At 44.8% G+C, this 22,187-nt stretch overlaps 1 protein-coding gene across 6 annotated transcripts in view; it reads right to left on the bottom strand.

Annotated features, from left to right (window-relative positions):
- Positions 1-8,300: 8,300 nt before the first annotated feature.
- The window catches only part of SLC35F2 (solute carrier family 35 member F2), a 60,655-nt gene continuing 46,768 nt past the window's right edge, over positions 8,301-22,187 (bottom strand). For all 6 annotated transcript variants that reach the window (XM_053310982.1, XM_053310981.1, XM_053310985.1 and 3 more), the window contains 3 exons: positions 19,988-20,040; positions 17,922-18,076; positions 8,301-12,124 (listed from right to left, as the gene is read on the bottom strand). In XM_053310982.1, coding sequence (XP_053166957.1) covers positions 11,873-12,124; positions 17,922-18,076; positions 19,988-20,040 — 460 coding nt within the window. In that variant the 3' untranslated portion in view covers positions 8,301-11,872. The remainder of the gene's footprint in view (positions 12,125-17,921; positions 18,077-19,987; positions 20,041-22,187) is intronic.

Consider the following 22,187-nt stretch of genomic DNA (forward strand, 5'->3'; position numbering starts at 1 on the left):
GGGTGTGTGCTCGGTGCAAGGAGCTCCTGGCCCTCAGGGAACAAATCCATTCGCTTGAGACCAAGGTGGCAGATCTGGAGAAGCTCAGAGAGACAGAGAGGCATGTGGACGAGACCTTCAGGGACGTGATAGAGGCATCCCACTCCAGGGCTGGTAGCTCCTCTGCTGTCAGGGAGAATAAAGGTCTTGGGCAAGGAGGACATCAGTCTGAGGAAGAGGGAAATGCTCCTTTAGAAGGGACCCCTTCCATGGATGATGAGCCCATATCCTTTCGCACCGGGGATACTCCTCTGGAGGGTGGGGGCCTCCTTGTAGTGGGTGATTCGATCATTAGATGTATAGAGAGATGGGTTTGTGACCCGCGTGTTGACCGCACGGTGACTTGCCTGCCTGGTGTGAAGGTTGCGGACATCACGCAGCGTCTAGACAGGCTCCTAGGCAGTGCTGGGGAGGAGACAGCTGTCGTGGTGCACGTTGGCACCAATGATGTGGGGAGATGTAGTCGGGAGGTCCTGGAAGCCAAATTTAGGCTGATAGGTAGTGTATTGAAGTCCAGGACCCCCAAGGTAGCATTCTCAGAAATGCTACCTGTTCCAAACACAGGTACAGTGAGACAGGCAGAGCTGAGGGGTTTCAATTCGTGGATGAGACATTGGTGCCGGGAGGAGGGGCTTAGATTTGTTAGGCACTGGGACACATTTTGGGGCAAGGAAGGCCTGTACAAAAGGGACGGGCTGCACTTGAACCAAGATGGAACCAGACTGCTGGCACTTAAAATCAAAAAGGTTGCAGAGCAGCTTTTAAAATGACACCTGGGGAACAGCCGACGGGAGCTGGGCAGTATCCCGTTTGGCAAAAGCCATCCCTTAAAGTGCGAGGGTGCAATGAATTCAGATAAAACAGAAGGGGACAGTGCAGAACCACATAAAGAGCAGACGGGAGCCTGTGCCAGCAGGTCAAAGAGTCAAAAGAATAGCATACATCAGGGGAAAGATTCAGTGTATAGGTGCTTGTATGCCAATGCCAGAAGCCTCCGAGCCAAGATGGGTGAGCTGGAGTGCTTGGTTGCTAATGCAGAAATAGACATAGTGGGCATAACAGAAACATGGTGGAACAGTGAGAACCAGTGGGACACAGTCATCCCTGGGTATAAACTCTACAGAAAGGACAGGGAGGGGCGCATTGGAGGTGGAGTAGCACTGTATGTTAAAGAAGGGATAGAATCTAACAAGCTTGAAAATCTAGGTGGACTGGAGTCCTCCACAGAAACCTGGTGGGTGACTATACAAGGCTGGAAAGGGAACGTGCTACTGGGGACGTGCTATCGCCCTCCGGATCAAAACGCCGACAGTGACTGGGAGTTGCAGGAAGAAATCAGGGAGGCGTCAAGGAGAGGCAGGGCTGTAATAATGGGTGACTTCAATTACCCACACATAGACTGGGTAAATATACAGTCAGGTCAGGACAAAGAGGTCAAATTTCTAGATACGCTAAATGACTGTGCCCTAGAACAGTTGGTCTTGGAACCGACCAGAGAGAAGGCGACCTTGGACCTAATTCTGAGTGACACCCAGGACCTGGTGCGTGATGTCAGTGTCATCTTTTATGCCTCTATTCTTATGACTCTTTGACCTGCTGGCACAGGCTCCTGTCTGCTCTTTATGCGGGTCTGCACTGTCCCCTTCTGTTTTATCTGAATTCATTGCACCCTCGCACTTTAGGGAACAGTGACCACAGTGCCATCACATTCAGCATACATGCAGGGAGAGAATCACCAAGGATGTCTAACACGGACATTTTGAATTTCAGAAGAGGAAACTTCTCCAAAATGAGGTGAAAAGAAAGCTGAAAGGGAAATCCAGGAGAGTCACTTAGCTCCAGAGTGCATGGAGTTTACTCAAAACCACAAATACTAGAAGCCCAGTTAGATTGTATACCCAAAAGGAAGAAAGATACCACTAAGTCCAGGAGGATGCCAGCATGGCTCACGGGTACCGTCAAAGAAGCCATAAAAGGGAAGAAGACTTCCTTCCGAAATCGGAAGGCCTGTCCAAATGAAGAGAACAGAAAGGAACACAAACTCTGGCAAAAGAAATGCAAGGTGACAATAAGGGAGGCAAAAAAGAGAGTTTGAGGAACACTTAGCCAAAAGTATCAAGAGGAATAACAAAAACTTCTTTAAGTACATCAGAAGCAGGAAACCTGCTAGGGAGGCAGTTGGGCCATTAGACAATGAGGGAGTGAAAGGGATTATTAAGGAGGATATGGAGGTTGCAGAGAAGCTAAATAAGTTCTTTGCATCTGTCTTCACGGCAGAGGATACTGAGCATATACCTGTTCCTGAACCAGGCTTTTTAGGGATGGAGGCTAGAGAGCTGAATCAGATAGTAGTGACAAGAGAAGATGTACTGGAAAAACTGAAAGCTAACAAATCACCAGGGCCGGATGGCATCCATCCAAGAATCCTCAAAGAACTCAAACGTGAAATTGCTGACCTCCTTGCTAAAATTTTCAACTTATCCCTGAAATTGGGCTCTGTACCAGAGGACTGGAGAGTAGCAAATGTAACACCAATTTTCAAAAAGGGACCCAGGGGCGATCCAGGAAATTACAGGCCAGTTAGCCTAACGTCCATTCCAGGCAAATTGATGGAAAGCATCCTCGAGGATAAAATTGTACAGCACCTAGAAGAACCGGCCCTGCTGGGAGTGGCTTCCGCAAAGGTAAATCTTGCCTCTAAATCTTGCCTCACCAACCTTTTGGACTTCTTTGAGGGTGTCAACGAGTGTGTGGATCAAGGTGATCCAGTTGACATAGTCTACCTGGACTTCCAAAAAGCTTTTGACAAAGTTCCTCATCAACGACTCCTGAGGAAACTAGGCAGACATGGGATAAGGGGACAGGTACATGTGTGGATTGCTAACTGGTTGAAAGAATAAATGGAGAGTTTTCACAATGGAGGGAAGTAAGAAGTGGGGTCCTCCAGGGATCTGTACTGGGACCGGTGCTTTTAAATTTATTCATAAATGATCTAGAAGCAGGGGTAAGTAGCGAGGTGGCCAAATTCTCAGATGATACCAAACTCTTGCGGGTAGTGAAATCCAAAACAGATTGTGAGCAGCTCCAAAAGGATCTCTCCAAACTGGGTGAGTGGGCAACAAAATGGCAAATGCAATTCAATGTTAGCAAGTGTAAAGTGATGCACATTGGGATGAAAAACCCCAACTTCTACTATATGCTGATGGGATCCGAGCTGTCGGTGACTGACCAGGAGAGGGATCTTGGTGGACACCTCGTTGAAAGTGTCGACTCAATGTGCGGCAGCTGTGAAAAAGGCAAATTCCATGCTAGGGATCATTAGAAAGGGATTGAAAATAAAACGACTAACATTATAATGCCCTTATACAAAACTATGGTGCGACCACACTTGGAGTACTGCGTACAATTCTGGTCACCACATCTTAAAAAGGATATTGTTGAACTGGAAAAGTTGCAGAAGAGGGCAACCAAGATGATCAGGGGCCTAGAGCACCTTTCTTATGAGGCAAGACTACAACACCTGGGGCTTTTTAGCTTAGAAAAAAGACGACTGAGGGGAGACCTGATAGAGGTCTACAAAATCATGCATGGTTTGGAAAATTTGGAGAGAGAGAAATTCTTTTCCCTCTCACATAACACTAGAACCAGGGGTCACTCAATGAAATTGATTGCCAGAAGGTCTAGGACCAACAAACGGAAGTACTTTTTCACACAACGCGTGATCCACTTGTGGAACTCTCTGCCACAGGATGTAGTGACAGCCAACAACTTGGATGGCTTTAAGAGGAGTTTGGATAACTTCATGGAGGAGAGGTCCATCAATGGCTTCTAGTCGGAGGGCTGTGGGCCACCTGCAGTCTCAAAAGGCAGGATGGTTCTGAGAACCAGTTGCAGGGGAGAAATGGCAGGAGACAGGGCACGCCCTCAACTCCTGCTTGTGGCTTCCAGCAGCATCTGGTGGGCCACTGTACGAAACAGGATGCTGGACTAGATGGGCCTTGGGCCTGATCCAGCAGGGCTGTTCTTATGTTCTTATGGGGAGAAGAAGAGTTGGAGACTGCCTTCTCCCCCATACACCTGTGGGTCGTGCGAATACCTTTACCATGTATTATAGCATTCAAAACACTGCATGTTGCTTATGTGGCTGCAAGGCAGGCCAGTATTATTATTATTGTCTACAGCCACCTAATGGTGCAGTGGGGAAGCAACCTGCCTAGAGAGCAGGAGGCTGTCGGTTTGAATCCCCGCTGGTGTGTTTTCCAGAATATGGGGAACTCCTATATTGGGCAGAAGCGATACAGGAAGGTGCTGAAAGGCATCATCTCATACTGCGTGGGATAGGGCAATGGTAAACCACTCCTGTACTCTACCAAGAAGACCACATGGCTCTGTGGTTGCCAGGAGCCAACAGCCACTCAATGGCACAATCTGACAGCCACCTAGTGAATTTCCGGCTAATATGAGACTTGATCCAGTAACATTGTGGATCACAGCTCATTTTCTTCACCTGTTATTTTACACTAGCTGCTCAGAAGGTAGGTTAGGATCTACTGGTAGTGCTCTGGATGATTTGAAGTAAATTTGCAAGGATTTCAATTTGCAGTTGGCTTTCAATTGTTTAACAATGGCAACAACAAAAAGGCTGTTTAAAAAAAAAAACAAAAAACTGCTGAAACAAAGAAAGCTTGCAGGGAAACCAGGAGTGGATTTTGAGACGAAAGGATCTATTGTATTAATTCTCCTCGGTGTGCCTTGGAATGTGAGTCCCAGCACCCAGCTGATATTGGCTGGGCGGCAGAGGTGCCTGATTGGCTGAGGTGCACCCAGGAGAATTGGTCGGCCAGGCAGCGCCGGAGGCGAGGTGGCGACGGGCCAGGCCGTGGCGGCAGTTGTGACGGGTCCGGCTGTGGAGGTGAGGTGAGGCAGTGGGCCCGGCTGCAGAAGCAAGGCAGCAGTGGGTCTGGCCGCAGTGGCGACACTTGGCCCGGCAGCCTGGGCCCGGCCGGAGATTGGCAGAGGTGGATTAACGTAGTAGCAAGTGTAGCATTTGCTATGGGCCCCGCATTTTTAGGGCCCCACATGCCCAGCTTCCAACTGGGAATTAAAGTTAAAACTTTACCTGTTTTATTTGGTCCATGTTAGATAAAATATCCCTTTTCTGCGAAATGTGCCTTGTAAGAGAAGGCCCAGCACAGCATCTGTCCAGTGGCTGTTGCTGGTGCCTACCACATTTTTCTTTTTAGCGTATGAGCCCTTTGGAGACAGAGAATCATCTCTCCACTCTTCATTTTTCTATGTAAACCACTTTGAGAATTTTGATTGGAAAATGGTATATAAATGTTCACTGTTGTAGTAAGTGTGAGTTTGTGGCTTGGTCTCCCATACTCCAAAATATAGCAAATGAAAAAATTAAATCACTTTACTATGCAAGTAAATAGTTTATGTTTCAATATTTATGTGCATTTTTTAAAATGTAGGGCCCCTTTATAACATATGCTACAGGCCCCGCACTAGTTTAAACCGGCCCTGGAGACTGGGGCAGGTGCGGGGGGAAAGGTAGCCGGCCCCAAAGAGCGAACCGATGCTCTGTCGGGTGGAGGGGAGGTCGACTAGTGTGAATTCTATTTTGTGCCTGGCTCCAATTGGCGGTCCTCAGGATTCTAGTAAAAAGCTAAGCAGATTCCACAAACCTCAAGTCTGCCAACTCCTGCTGTATCGTTGTTATCTGAAGAGCTTTATCAAGGCTCCTGTTTAAGAAGAAGAGACGTTCAATTTACTCTAATGCGGCTGTAATTTTTCTTTTACTTAAGACAGCTCTAATCCTAATGGCTTTAAAAGTGTATGGTTCCATATTAACGGAACTGTGGACCCTTGGAAATTACATTGTAAAGTAAGCTTCTTTTTTAAAAATGGATTCATAAATTATTAGGACATGTTTAAAATATGCCATCGATTTCTTGTTACAGTATCCCACAGGGTTGCTATGTGGGCTAGATTCAAAGCTTCAGAACAAGATCATGTCAGGGCCAAAGGAGAGTGGAACTTCTGAGCAACCACAAGAGAGGTCTGTAAAGGTTCTGGTAGCAGCTGAGAATTTATACTGAACATTTATTTTAATTGTTTTCTGCCTCAATCCATGGTTTTGTATTCACATCTCCTGCTAACTGAGCAAAGAGGCACCTTTTAAAAGTGGTGATTATCTTTATTTAGCAGGGGGAGAGCAACTGGCCTTATCCATCCCCAGCACAGCATCCCTCCAGTGGCTGTTGCTGGTGTCTTTCTGATGTTTCCTTTTTAGATTGTGCCCTTTGATGACAGGGAGCCATTTTATTTATTTCTATCTATGCAAGCCACTTTGAGAACTTTTGTTGAAAAGCGGCATATAAGTATCTATCTATCTATCTATCTATCTATCACATTTTTATTCCTCCCAAAACGCAAGTTCTCTGAGCGGTTTACAAGACAATACGACTAATTTGTCGTATTAGTAATAGTCGTATTAGTCTCCCCACGCATATATCCCACTAGGATCGCAATGTGGGCAACAGATCCACGATTTTTGGGGTGGCCTTTGCTCCTGCTGCCACTAGTCTCCCTCTGCCTTTGTTGGTGCTGGAAAAGTCACTGCCTGGGTTAATGGCATCACTGTCCTGTGATTGTTGCCGGTGATGATGTAATTAGAATAGCCTTTTGTTGGTATCCAAGAGGGCAGAGGAAGAGAGGCAGGTGGGTGGCTGTGTGGAGGCAGGCAGGCAAGATGTACCTAGCTCCCCTGGTCCTGGTCCTATGAGGGCCAACTCTTTGCGTGCCAAGGGTGGAGGAAGGCAGACAGGCAGCTGTGGAGGCAGGCAGTGTGTGGCTCCCCCAGCCCTAGAGCACTGATGACCCGTGTTTGTTGCATACGGTCACCAATGATAGCTTCACACCTGTGATATCCTGACTAATGCTGTGCTCACGCAAGGACGTTGCGTTCCAGAGTAGTGTTGGGCTATTGCAAACATATTTGTGCTTGCATACCAAGGTGAGCAACCTGTGGTGGCACACCTTCTATGTTCTGAAGGGAACTTTTGCACAAGAACACAGTTCTGAAAATCCCCATGATTTCAGTGTTATGTGATCGTGCACTGGTGCAACTTTGTTGCACAAGTGCAGCTTGTGAATGTTCACGATTCTGCATTCAGCAGCAGCTGTCACATACTTACTTGCAACAAATCTCTAGGGCATACCGTGAACTTATTTCATCTTGCCTCATGTTCACTATTGCCTTGTTTCTATTATTCTGATTTTCCTGTGAATAGAGGGGGAAACAGGCTTTGCCCTTGTTACATGACAGATGGGCCATATATTTGCCCTTTTAGCTCAAATGTGCCAGTTGTTTTCAAATATCTTATATCCTCTTTTCAGTAAATGTGAGTAATTGGGGGGGGGGTGTACAAAATGCTGCAGCCGCTCCCATTCAGCAGCACAGGAAAGGAGAGGATTTGTTTCTGGACTTCAAGTGCTTTGATAAAAAGATGGCTCTCTGAGTGCCATCCAGTGTCCACAAGATGTTACTACAAGATATTGTCCTGGTTCAATCATTCAAATCTAGGTTTAAAATGTGAATTATCGGCATTAGTGTGATTGCGTGAACAAACACCAAGGTGGGAATCTGAGACTCATCTCAGGCCATAAACCACCTTGGCATGGGTTCACACAATCACACTAATGTCAGTAACTCATGTTAAACCCAGATTTGAAATACTGTGTGAACCAGGCCATTGAGTGTCCACCTAATGTGTAACTTTCATGTGGGCTCTGTGGGCGTCAGGAGTCAGATTCGACTTGATGCTTCACTTTACCTTTAATGTGTAATGCATCACATCTAACTCAGCCACCCAGAGACTTAAGTTTTGGGAGGGATATAAATATGTCAAATAACTTCTTAGTCATACTGTACACAAGGATGCACATCCACATGGATGCACATCCACATGGTTGTTGGTTGGTAAATATGCAGTGCTATGCTCACCTTGGCATGCTTACAAAAAAAATTAACAGCTGAGAATTGGTCTATGAATGTATGAATTCACCCTAAGTGTGGTGCAAGGCAGTGGTTTAGTGGTTTAAGAGGTAATTTCTCTTTTTATTGTTTACACGTCTACCTACCAAAAGTAGAAATATTTTTTGCTGCTGTTTTACTAATTGTCTTATTCTGGCTTTTTATTAGTTAACGCTTTGGAGGAAGGGTAGGCTAAAAATATAGTAAATAAAATATCCACTCAGAGCTTACAGAATATTTATTTTGGGACAGATAATAAAAACTTTATTTTGAGTTGCACTTCAATTTAAATATGCCACAATAGAACTATTTTTTTTAAAAACCCAGCTTCACTATTGTTTTCCAGCATTGTTTTCTGTACAACCAGCATTGTTTTCTGTACAACATATTGCTACTTTAGGCAAACTCTTTCATATTAAGAAGAAAAAAAGCATGGTCTACAAAAACAAACAAGTTTACAAGATGAAAATTCAAGAGTAGCAGAACATCTTTTGCCCTGTGGTCTTAAGCCACTTTATTTGGAAGTTGACCTACTAATTTCAGAAAACACTGAATTCCTAATAGGTCTGCTTAGATGACAGCTCCAAACCCAGGCCAGAACCATGGCACAAGACACTTTGAATTAATGGAGATTGTGGTACAGTCCTGTTTGGCATATATGGTCCCAAGTTCTAGCCAGTAAAATTAGCAGCTCTCCTCTGATTCTAGTCAAACTCTGTAAGTTTCCATTGGTCAAGAATATAGCTTTAAAATAACTCCATTGCTGTGCTACACATGATCTATTCTGAAGAGTGATGAGTTTGAATCACTGTTAAAAACCAATCATCATCATCATCATTGAATAATCGAATAATAATTATCATCATCATCATGGCACAGCTAGAAAACAAAAAGGAGAGTACTAGTGTAGAAACAACAGAAGAGGAAACTTCCAAGGATGTCCTAGAAAAATCCTTCATTATTGAGATAATACAGAATACGGTCACTTACACAAGCAAAAACTGTGTTCTACCCGAGTTTGGCAGTTGTGTGTGCTCCCAATTTTGGTTTTCTGGAAGCAAGGTAGGAGGAAAAGCTACCCAGCTTTTCTTCCTACCTTGCTTCCACACAATCACTTCTACCCAGCTTTTCCTCCTACCTTGCTTCCACACAATCACTTCTACCCAGCTTTTCCTCCTACCTTGCTTCCACATAAACAGGATTTGGGAGCACACATAGTTCCCAAACCCAGGTAGAACATAGTTTTTGATTTGTGTGAATGACCTCAAAGACTGCTTTGCTTGAACACTGCCTAAGAATATCCACTCAAACTGCTTTGGGCCCACTAAGAAAGAAAAAACCTTTCTAGGGCATCTTTGCGGTTTTCTATCAAAGCTAGAGAACAAGCAGTACAGAAAAGCTGAAGTATGATAATTGCTACAGTTGATGCTGTAATGGTGGGAACCATCTTACTAGCAGCTTATGCATGGGAATGCAATGTGAAAAGGAGACAAGGTGGGATTGGGGCAGTCCTAGTTATCTTGAACTAGAATTGCCTGATCCAGCAAGATATCACCTTGCCTCCATTTTTGGGATGCATTTGTGGATCTGTCTTCCAATCCAGGTTTCTGGGTACCAAGTGGAAGTGGTACCAAGTGGAAATGGAACAAAAACACATATCCAACACCAAAGAGTGTGCACAGAGCTTCTACACCATGTGCATGTTACCGAACAAGATTGCTAGCTCTGTGAGCACTGATTCTGTGGATGTGGCAAAACGCAGATCTCCATCACTGAGCATATCTGCCACTGCACCTGAAGTGCTCTGAATGGGCGACATTCAACCCTTTTGCTACTGAATGAATGCAGTCTCTTGCCTATTGTAATGGAAGGGACAGAGCCATCAAGCTGGAGTCTTAAACCCTTTTTCACAATAGGTTACTGGCCCAGACTAGATTCACCTTTAGTCATTCAAGACCAGGCCCATTCAGTAGGAGGGACATTAAGTTTGGAGGCAAAACTTTAAATCCAGATTGGCCTGAAATCAGCATGATGGTGATCAGCACTGTCAGGGCTGATTATCTGATATCAAAGCGGGAAGGATGTCTGAGTGATGGTTGGGGGCACATGACCTTCCGCTGAATATCTCTGCACTAAAGCATCGTTGGAATGTGTAGAAGAACTGCCAATACTGCACTAAATCAAACCTGGGAGCAATCAGCTTGAACGGTAGAAAGATAAAGACAGGAGGAACCTAGCCTCCACTCCACATTCCACAGGGCTGATCAGCAGTATTCAACATATCTAATGCAGAGCTACACAACTTCAGCCCTCCAGCTGTGGTTATACCACTACAGCTCCTATCATTACTGACTATTGGCCACTGTAGCTGGGGATGATGGGAGTTGTAGTCCAACAATAGCCAGAGGGCCAAAGTTGTGCACAGCCCTACTCTAATTAGATTTGCCGCTAGACTGGATTTTGGAATTGTGTACACAGCAACCTTCTGTGCATGCAATTCTCCATCCAGGCAGGAACATCTGCATGAAGATCAGTTCCCATGCATTGTACAGCCCCTAGTTAGATCAGGATACAAATGTTTCTCATGGTTCAGTTATATACTTGCTTACAATAAGGCTTGTAGATCATAGTTAGGTCCTGGAACCATAACATGTAGTCGCAGAGGTACAAGAAGTTCTTCAGGTAATGGATTTAAAGATGCAAACGACGGGGAGCTCAAAAGCTATCTTTGTTTTTTTCGAAGAGCTGATCAACACAGAGGCTTTCTTCCCACAAACATGTTAATATATACAGTTTACCTGCTGACCACCAGAAGGAGCATGGTCCAAGGTATATCCAATATCTTTTTTTAAAAGGATGAGATAATTCAAGGAAGAAAAATGTGCTAGTGTTAGGCAGGTGGAAGGCTCAGAGCATCCTTTAATTCAGCAGTTTATTTATTTATTACATTTATATCCCGCTCTTCCTCCAAGGAGCCCAGAGCAGTTGTCACAAAACAGCTGTCGGGCTGCTTCATTAGCATCACTGCTTTAGCAACTATGTTGCCTGTCATTGTTTGCCTATAACGGAGTGTAATTATACTGGTCTCTGAGTATGCAAATGAAATTACTGCAAAGATGTGCAGGGAGTGTGTAGTCTGCAGGTCAACTATGCAAGAGCAAGATATGGTGGTCCATTTCTTCCCTCCCCCCACAAAAAAAAATTTCTAGTCCTCAAGGGACTGGATGAGGTTATAAAACCAGAAGTAATTGCATAGGGCTTTACAGTGGTCTGAAGGTGGAGATCCAATTTCCTTCACAGCTGTGTCTCCTTGCCAGTTTCAAGCCTCTCTGATCCTACTGGGCTATCACCCCATACTATGTGTTTTCCTTTTGTCAACTAGGTTCTTGTCAAACAGTTGCACAGTCCTCGGAAATATAAAGTTTGGGGCTGAAGAAAATACCTGGATTAAACCATTCATTTTTTCTGAGCACAATTTGGTTATCTTGAGTGTAGATCCTGCTTTCTACAGCGCACACAGCTATGCACATTAGTCACTCCCCGATAGCCTCTATATGTCTATTCTGCTGTCAGAATTAAGGCCAGATCTTCCATGGATGTGACTTAATACGGACGACTCAACTAAAGATCCAGCCCCTCATTATCTTGCAGTGAAATTCCAGACTTTGGCGTGAGCACAGATTCCACCACAGGTATCTCTCCGGTTTATCCACCCCTACACAACATAATGCTCATTATCTCTTGTTTACTGACATTTCCAAAGTAATGTTGGCAGCTGAAAGGCTCAACATTTCATAAGACTTGCACCCGTGTACCCAGTGATGTTTCTCCTGCCTGGCTTTCTTCTTCGTTACACTGTACAGGTGAGATGACAGCTGCATCCAGATGGTTCTCCTCCATTTTTAAGGCAAGGTTGTCAAAGCCATTGCTGGGTGCCAGCGGCAAGCTTGTTGAGACAGCCTCTGCTGTGCGGGTTGGCATGGAGCAATACATGACGAAACCCACCATGATGACCACAAATGACAGGAGATAGAGCACTGAAAACTGGTAGAGACAAAGGAGAGGGGAAAGCAAAACATTAGAGTGGTTTCACCTACAAGATTTATTTGTTTGATTTCTATACCGCCCTTCCAAAATGGCTCAGGGTGGTTTACAACAAGGTAAAAATAATTAAAATAAGTTAACAGTTAAAATAAAACTATAAAAACAGAATAAAACCAATTAAACAATTCAAACAGCTAAAAAACCCTGGAGAACCAGGGCAACAATTTAAAACAGTTTTTCAGTCATTTAAAAACCCTGGAAGGCCAGGCCAAACAGATAGGCTTTAAGGGCTCTCCTGAAGGACAGTAATGATCTCGAATTACGGATTTCTGCTGGGAATGCATTCCACAGTCCAGGAGCAGCTACAGAGAAGGCCCGCCTCTGAGTCGCCACCAGACGAACCAGTGGTAACTGGAGACGGACCTCCTCAGATGACCTTAACATGTGGTGAGGATCACGCAGAAGAAGGCACTCTCTGAGATAACTGGGACCTACGATTACCAACAAATGTCATGTCCACTTTGCACCTTCTGCAATATTCTGCCTAAGCCTGGACATCCTTTTAGCAAATGCCCCATCAATTTGTTTGGGGATGGGTGGTGGTGGTGGTTTGCAGTGTATTGTGGGATATGTGGAGGCCCCAGCTCCTAATTTCAGCAATGGAGAATGCCTCCGTGGCATTTGTGTGGGCATGCGAGCTGCAGAGCCCAAAGGAGGCTCTGATCGTCTTACCTCTTACAAGGTAAGAGCGTGCCTTCCCTCCAGCCCACCTTCATATGGTCGTGAGAACGGGCCTAGTGGCTGTCTTCCTGATTAACAGTGCACTTGCACAATGAGCAAAGTTGCTCTGGTGCAAGAAATCACATGGCTGTGTAAAGACACGGGTGTGTCACAGGTTGAGCAGCAGTTGCACAAGTGCAAACATGCTTGTGCTAGCACAACACTAGCCTGGAACTCGGGCCCCAGACTTGGCACAAGTAGGTAGTGCAGCAGCCTTGGACCAGAGCAATATCCTTGTGCAAGCACACTGTTAGGATGCCGGCAGGGGCGTAACTATAATAGGGCAAGGGGAGACAATTGTCTGGGGGCCCACTGCCTTGGGGGCCCCCCCGAGGCAAGTCACATGACTGACTCCCCCAGCCACGCGCCACCCAGGCTTCCTTCCGTTGTATTCATCCTCCGAAATTGATGTGAGTGTTAAGACCTGGAGCTACCAGAACAGCATGTCTTTCTCTAGTACCATGAAATGACTTGCATCGTCCACAATTTACAAAACCTTAAAAAAAATAATTTAGGATTATGTGTGTGTATATATATATATATATATATATATATATATATATATATACACACACACACACACACACACACACACACACATATATATATACACACACACACACACACACACACACACTCACTCACTCACTCTCTCTCTCTCTCTCTATATATATATATATATGCTTTTTGTTACCATTACTCAGCCTCATTTAAGATTTCTTTACTTCATGAGCTGAGCTTCAGTGAGGGGGTTCATTTTACAATCTTGTCTCTGGGTCCACTCCAACCTTGCTATGCCCCCTGGATGCCTGCCAGTGTCTTGAAAGGGGGGTGGGTGGGAAAACTGGCCAGAACTGCAGCAATGGTGCAACAGTACATGTGCACCCAGGCTACAAAATCCAGATCAAGTCCCCTTTCAAATCGGGAGCCAGATCCAAGTCAAGCTTGTGACTTTCCCCAGCACGGCTGGGGGAAATGACCTTTGAGACTAATAAATCTTAAGCCTCTTAAAAGCAAGAACTCTCTTCACATCTCCTTAAAGCTGTTCAAGCAAGTCAGTTGTCCGAGAGTGGTGTGGGAAACTGGCTTCCCACAAATTGCATTGACTTAGAAATAGACTGCGGTAATATTTCACAGCAAGCTACATGTCTTCCAGAGACCACCCAAGAGGACATTTTAGCTGAAAGGTTGCTGTTAAGAAGATATGGTTAAACACAAGTGGTTTGCTGGAATACATTTGTTTAGTTATTTATCATTAAATTTATATTCTCTCTCTCACTCACTCACTCCAGACAGTTCACTAAATATATATTAAAAAAACACAACATAAAACATGTACAAATTAAAAATACACAACCAATAAACCATTAAATACAGCATACAAGAGCAGCACAAGCAGCCAAAAAAGAAGAAAACAGTAGCCTTTAAAAGACAAAAACCTAACTACACAGCTAGGTCTCTCCTTGCCTCTTAAAGGCAGTGAGGGAAACGTAGGAGCAGATATTCCAGACAGACATTTGTATTCTGAGCAGAACAAAAGAAGTTGCTTGCATAGGCTTCATTTTCCCTCCACGCGAATATCTTGCTGTTTCACTGGAGGAGGCCCCAGGGGTGACTCTTCCATGAGGCACGGTGAGGCAGCCACCTCGAGCACAGGTGCAAGGAAGTGTGCAGCGGACGGCATGTGACAGTCCACTACCACCACCGTCATCACCCCATGGCCTTCCCTGCTGCCTCTGCCTCATTCCAGGCGGGCATGCTGTTCATTTTCCCCTCCTTGGCCTCTGAGGTATGCATCTTCTTCCCCCTTTCCCCCTCCCTGACATGAGCTAGAAGTGCCCCTGCTGCCACTGCCCAGAGAGCTGGTCTCGTGGCAGTAAGCATGAATTGTCCCTTTTGCTAAGCAAAATCCACCCTGGTTTGCATTTGAATGGCAGCTACATGTGAGCACTGTAAGAGATTCCCCTTAGGGGACGGGGCCGCTCTGGGAAGAGCACCTGCCTGCTTGCATTCTTGAGGTTCCAAGTTCCCTCCAAAGATAGGGCTGAGAGAGACTCCTGGCTGCAGCTCTGGAGAAACCATTGCCAGTCTGTGTAGACCAGGGATTCTCAACGGTGGGTCACCAGATGTTATTGGATTTCAACTCCCATAATCGCCAGCCAAAGGCCACTGAGGCTGGGGATCATGGGAGTTGAAGTCCAGTAACATCTGGGGACCCAACTCTGAGAATCCCAGGTGTAGACAATACTGAGCCAGATGGACCAATGATCTGACTCAGCAGAAGGCAGCTTATGTTCCTATGGCTTGGTGGCCGTCAGAACGCTCATGTGCCCTGATTTGGCAGCATGGTCGGAGAATGCTGAGCAGCCACCTGCAGACTGGTGGGGACATCACACTCTCCGCCTCAGGCAGCAAAACGCCTTGGATCATCCCTGCCTGCTGGCCACCATACTTGGCTAGTGGGCTGCATTTGGCTTGGTGGGTTACAAGCTCTGCAGGAGAAACAAATCTCAGCTTTCTGACGTTCTCAGGCCTGCACTAAACACAGCCTACTAGCTATTAAGTATTGCCTGCCAAGGTGCTGTGGCTACTGCCCACCTTGTTTGTACAGTCCCAGCAGCAAGAACAGGATGTTTGTCAAGGGTCCAGAGGACCACAATGCATTGCTGCAGGGGCTACGTTCTGGTTGGTGGCTCAAAAGCTGCACAGGCCTTTTTAGGCAGGATCTCCATGACAGGCAAAATGCAAGCTCTCAGATGGCTGACAGAAATTTTAAACATGTGGGAAATTATGCCCTAATCCTGAAATAATCCCTGTATCTGAATATGGAGATATGATTTCTGCATTGCAAGTCAAGTCTAAATGCTCTCCCAGCAATTAGCTTAACTGCACTCACAGCTTATGTGAAGGTTCTGCAATCCCATCAAACATCTTATTCCATTAAATAGCAGGAGGGGGTGCTTTTTAACCACTCTTTGTGTAAGATGTACGATTAACTACTTAGCCAAAAGACCCAAGTGTAATTAACATTTGCCTGTCAAAGATAATTGGATGATGGACTCTTATCCATAAATTCACATTTGCAACAAAACTGTTAGAGGCAGTTAAAGCCAGGGCTATGTGTATGAAGCAATTTTGTGGGAGTGCAGAAAAAACAAGGCATGTCAACTGGGCACAGGATTCAGTTTCCCATAAATCTTACTCTTCTTTCTTTCCTTTTCCCAAGGGCAATCCAGTCCAGTATCCTGTTTCACACAGTGGCCCACCAGATGCTCCTGGGAAGCCCACAGGCAAGAGCTAAGGCATGCCCTCTCTCCTGCTGTTGTTCCCCTGCAACTGGTATTTAGAGGCATCTTGTCTCTGAGACTGGAAGTGGCTCACAGCCACCAGACTAGTAGCCACTGTTAGACCTGTCCTCCATGAATTTATCTAAATCCCTCTTAAAGCCATCCAGATTGTTGGCTGTCACCACATCTTGTGGCAGAGAATTCCATAGATATTGGAATTCTCTGCCATAGATTAATTTTGTGTTGTGTGGAAAAGTACTTCCTTTTGTCAGTCCTAAATTTCTTGGCAATCAATTTCATGGGATGACCTTTGGATTGCTTAACAATAGAGTGGCAATTGCTTTTATCACAGAGTACATTTTTTAAAAAAAATTATACCGCCCTTCCAAAAGGCTCAGGGCGGTTTACATTAAAACAACACAATTAAAATCAATTAACAATTAAAACAGAAATTATAAAACAGTATAAAACAATAATTAACAATTCAAACATCATAAAATAACAATTAAATAGCCAGAACAATTTAAAAACAAGTTTTAAAAGCTGAGGAAGCTTGGTTGAAGAGATGTGTTTTCAGAAGTTTTTAAAAAATTGCCAGAGATGAAGAGGCTTGTATCTTAGTAGGGAGCGCATTCCACAATCTTGGGGCAGCAACCGAGAAGGCCCATCTCCGTGTAGCCACCAAACGAGTTGGCGGCAACTGGAGACAGACCTCCTCAATGGGCGGTGGGGCTCATAGTGAAGAAGCCGCTCTCTTAAATACCTAGGGCCTACGCCGTTTAGGGCTTTATAAGTTATAACCAGCACTCTGTATTTTGCCCGGAAACCTATTGGCAGCCAGTGTAGCTCCATCAACAGAGGAGTAATGTGGTTTCTCAGAGATGACCCCCAGACCAACCTGGCTGTCGCATTCTGAACCAACTGAAGTTTCTGGACTACGTACAAAGGCAGCCCCACGTAGAGCGCACTAAAGAAGTCAAGTCTGGAGGTTACCAACAAATGTACCACTGTTTTGAGGTCATTGATCTCGAGAAACGGGCACAGCTGGTGTATCAGCTGAAGCTGATAGAAAGCACCCCTGGCCACCGCCTCAACCTGAGAAACCATGGAGGTGTGAATCCAGAAGTACTCCCAGGCTGCGAACCTGTTCCTTTTGGGGAAGTGTGACCACCATCTAGAACAGGTAGATCAAAATTGTCTCTAGAGTTCTGACCCCGCACAATAAGTACCTCTGTCTTATCTGGATTCAGCTTCAGTTTATTCTCCTTCATCCAGCCCATTATTGCTTCCAGGCAGGCATTTAGGGAGGATATGCCAGCTCCTGATGAAGGTGACATGGAGAAGTAGATCTGAGTGTAATCAGCGTACTGGTAACACCCAGCTCCAAATCCCCTGATGATCTCTCCCAGTGGTTTCATGTAGATGTTAAAAAGCATTGGAGAAAGTATGGAGCCTTGAGGGACACCATACTTAAGCTCAGATTTTGAAGAGCAACAGTCTCCAATCGACACCATCTAAAATCTGTCTGAGAGGTAGGAGCGGAACCACTGTAAAACAGTGCCTCCCACCCCCAACACTCTCAGACATTCCAGAAGGATACTATGGTTGATAGTATCGAAAGCTGCCGAGAGATCCAAAAGGATCATTTAACTCTGGTTAAGATGTTTACTCATGATGTTAACTCTTAAATGAAGCTTAGCTGCAAATGGCAGTGACTTGAGTCTGCTTACCTTGTAGCCAAACAGGAAGAGTCCAAAGAAAAGACTGTAGAGGTCTGCTGTCAGAATGCCCAAGTTGACAGACGTTGCACTGGTAACTTTTATCACTATTGGCATGAAGCTGTACAGCCCAAACATACACAAGGCAAAAGCCAGAAACAGCAACGCTGCAAGACAAGGCAACAGCTTAATCTCGAAGCTCCTAGATGCTAACAACAACAACAACAGTAGCAACATAATATGCCTTGATAGTAAAAGCGGAAAGAGAAGAACTTCTCTTCTGCTGAGTCCCCAGCAACATCTAGAGACTCCAGTTTGGGAACTCCTGGCATTATGAATAACCCTGCTGGATGAGACTACCCATTCAGAATTTTGTTTCCCGCACTAGTCAGTCAGATGATTCTGGAAAACCCACAAAGAATGCATGAGGGCAACAGCCCTCTCCCACTGTTGTCACCCTGTAACTGGTATTTCGGGTTATATTGCCTCTGAACCTAGAGGTTCTGTAGAGCCATCAGGGCTAATACCTGCTGATGGACCTGTTCTCCTCCATTAATTTGTCCATCCCCTTTTAAAGAGCCCCTGGTGGCGCAGTGGTAAAACTGCCGCCCTGTAACCAGAAGGTTACAAGTTCGATCCTGACCAGGGGCTCAAGGTTGACTCAGCCTTCCATCCTTCCGAGGTCGGTAAAATGAGTACCCAGAATGTTGGGGGCAATATGCTAAATCATTGTAAACCGCTTAGAGAGCTCTGGCTATAAAGCGGTATATAAATGTAAGTGCTATTGCTATTGCTATTGCTATGTGGCTACCACCACATCTTGTTGGCAATGGGTTCTGTAAACATGTGTTAAGAAGCCCTTTCTTTTGTTTGTCCTGAATCACCTGCCAATCCATTTCATTAGAGTATTCTAGTCTTATTCAGACATTGTGCTGTACATGTGTATAGGTGCCTGAACATATGCACATGGTCTCCTACACTATTCTTAAGTGTGAGAATGAGCCTAATATTTTACATAGCTTTAAAAAATATTTTTGTCATTTAATAAAATCAAGTAATTACACAAACAGGGCGCTATCTAGAGAAAATTAAATGCACTGAAGTCTCAATGATTTAAACCTAATCAGGAAAAATGACAGACAATATTAGATTTGATAGCACTAATCACTTATTTTGGGTGGAGGGAGCAGATGCCTGCATACAGTGGCTGGCAGGCATCCTGACTAATGGTGCTTTGTGCAGTGAGTGCAAAAGAAAATTGCCTAGCTGCGTGAAGGCATGGGATTTTTGAAACTGAGCGCTTGCAACCATGTGCAAAATTCCCTTTAAAAGGTGGGGTGCACACCTTTTAAGGAGAGGAGAGCTGGTCTTGTGGTAGCAAGCATGACTTGTCCCCTTAGCTAAGCAGGGTCTGCCCTGTTTGCATATGAATGGGAGACCACATGTGAGCACTGTAAGATATTCCCCTCAGGGGATGGAGCCACTGTGGGAAGAGCAGAAGGTTTCAAATTCCCTCCCTGGCTTCTCCAAGATAGGGCTGAGAGAGATTCCTGCCTGCAACCTTGGAGAATTCGCTGCCAGTCTGTGAAAACAATACTGAGCTAGATAGACCAATGGTCTGACTCAGTATATGGCAGCTGTCTATGTTCCTATGTTGTACAAGCACAGATATGCTTGTGCTAGCACAACACTACTCTGGAACATAAGCACCAGACACAAGCACCTAAACATAAGCACAAGTGTTAGCTCACTAGCCTTGCACTTGTGCAACATGCTCACAGAAGTGCACCATTAGTCAGTATGTCAGCGAGTGACCTCCTCTCCAAACAAGTGATCATAAACACTCCCCCTAACTCCCCTATTCTTCTTAATAAGACAGAAAACAATAATGCTGAATTTTGTTATTATGCACTAGCTTTATACGATTATATCTTTGTTTTGTTTTAAATGAAAAATAAAGGAGTTTTTTAAAAAATAAGGCAGGCAATACAATTAACCCATAATATGAAAGTAGCAGCCCACAGTTATGTACAAACAATTAGAAGGTTGTTAGCTCTATCATTTCAATGTCCACATACCAATTTTCCAATTCCAGTTAATATTAGCTATGTCTTTATGTTCCACAATAGCTCTAAAAGGGGATGGGAAAAGAGAAAAGAAAAACACTGAAATGAGAAAATTTGCAACGTGGTTTTCATTGTATCGTGCATGATAATATTCAGTGAATTAATACACAAAATGAGTCTTAAAGCCTAACACAGGAGATTCTCAAACTTGGGTCTCCAGATATTGTTGGACTACAATTCGTATAATAGTAAATACAGCCAAATATAAAAACAGCCAAATAGTTGTGGCAGGGAATGACAGAAGTTGTGGTCCAATATCTGGAGACCCAAGTTTGAGAACCTCTGGACTAAGAGATTTCAGGTGGCATAAGCTTATGTAGACAAGAATCCATTTCACCAGATGTATGAAGTGCTATCCTCACTTGATCCTCACTCTTATGGGCTTCTGTGGGATTCTAACACAAACCTCATGGTAGCCTTGAGAGTGAAAGTTCTCCCTGGTTTCTCAGGTTGGCGGTGGCCAGGAGCGCTTTTTATTAGCTTCGGCTGATACGTCAGCTACGTCCATTTCTAGAGGTGAATGTCCTTAAAACAGTGGTACATATGCTGGTAACCTCCAGGCTTGACTACTGTAATGAGCTCTACATGGGGCTGCCTTTGTACGTAGTCTGGAAACGACAATTGGTACAGAATGTGGCAGACAGACTGGTCTCTGGGACAACACGAAGGGACCACATAACACCAGTTTTAAAAGAACTGCACTGGCTGCCGATATGTTTCCGCGTGAAATACAAAGTGCTGGTTATTACCTATAAAGCCCTTAATGGCTTGGGTCCAGGCTATTTAAGAGAGCGCCTCCTTTGTCATAAACCCTGCCGCCTGTTATGATCTTCTGGAGAGGTCCGGTTACTGTTGCCACTGGCTCGTTTGGTGGCGACCCAGGACCGGGCTTTCTCTGTGGCTGCCCAAGGGCTTTTGAAAATTCTCCCTGCTGAAACAAGAGCATCTCCTTCTCTGTTTGTTTTCAGGGAGAACCTCAAGACTCTCCTGTTCTCACAGGCTTTTAATTATAATTTTAATAATTTTAAGTGTTTTAATATCTATTTTATTCTATTGTTTTTATTGTGTCCTGTATTCTAATCTGTGATTTTTAAATATTTTAAATTGTGTACATCGCTTAGAGATGTACATATCAGGCGGTATAAAAATATGATAGATAGATAGATAGATAGATAGATAGATAGATAGATAGATAGATAGATAGATGCAGGTCAGGCCCACTTTGGCCCCGTTTCAATCACCACAGTGTTTGACTCATTAAGAAACAAGTTTACATGTGTCTCCCAAGCTGTTGTTATTGTGTTAATGAAATTAACCTTGGTGTTGGAGAGACAAGAAAATAACTTTAGTAAGTTGTAAAAAATAAAAGTGTGTGGGAACCTAACTGAAACATGCTTGTTTGCGAACCATTAATGACTACCAGTATTTATCTAGCCTAATTTACCTCAGTGGGTTAAAAATGGTAACTCCTTTGGAAGAGTTAATGCTAAAAATATTATTGAGACATTATGTTGTACCGGCATGCAGATGTCCATGCTTTTGTGTGAATGCCTGTACTTGTGTTCATTTGAAAAAGTAAACCTGGGTACAGGCCAGGACACAGGTGGGAAATGTACTGCTGTACCTGCCTTCAACATAACATGTGAACAGCTGTACCTGCATACAAACCTGTATCCATGTACACTGCACACATATTGTACAAGTGCTAAGCATGATGTATGAATAGGGCTACTGTCTCCTCTGAACACATGCTTAACAAATAGGGATGTACACAGAATGAGTTCCGTGCACTCCCGGGAGGGCGCTTCCGTGCCCCGCCGCTTCCCCCCTGCCGACGCTCTTCCAAAAAGTGGGCGTGCACAGGGTTTGCAGACCCGCAGGGCTGTAAACCCTTTGACCTGTTTTGCATCAGCCATGCAAATGGCTGATGCATGTGTGCGTGCGTGCCATGCACACACTCGTTGGGCATTTGCGTGCCCAACACAGAATGGGGTGCAGGGAAGGATGCTGCAGCCCCGTGTGCCCACTTTTTGGAAGAGCACCAGCAGGGGAAAAGTGACGGGGCGGGTGCTGGCAGGTAAGCAGTGCCTTTCCTGCCCCTTAAAGCGACACACACACCCCGGCATTCAAACCGGTTCAAATGCCAGTTGAC

Source organism: Hemicordylus capensis, chromosome 3 (assembly GCF_027244095.1).
Source record: "Hemicordylus capensis ecotype Gifberg chromosome 3, rHemCap1.1.pri, whole genome shotgun sequence".
NCBI lineage: Eukaryota > Metazoa > Chordata > Lepidosauria > Squamata > Cordylidae > Hemicordylus > Hemicordylus capensis.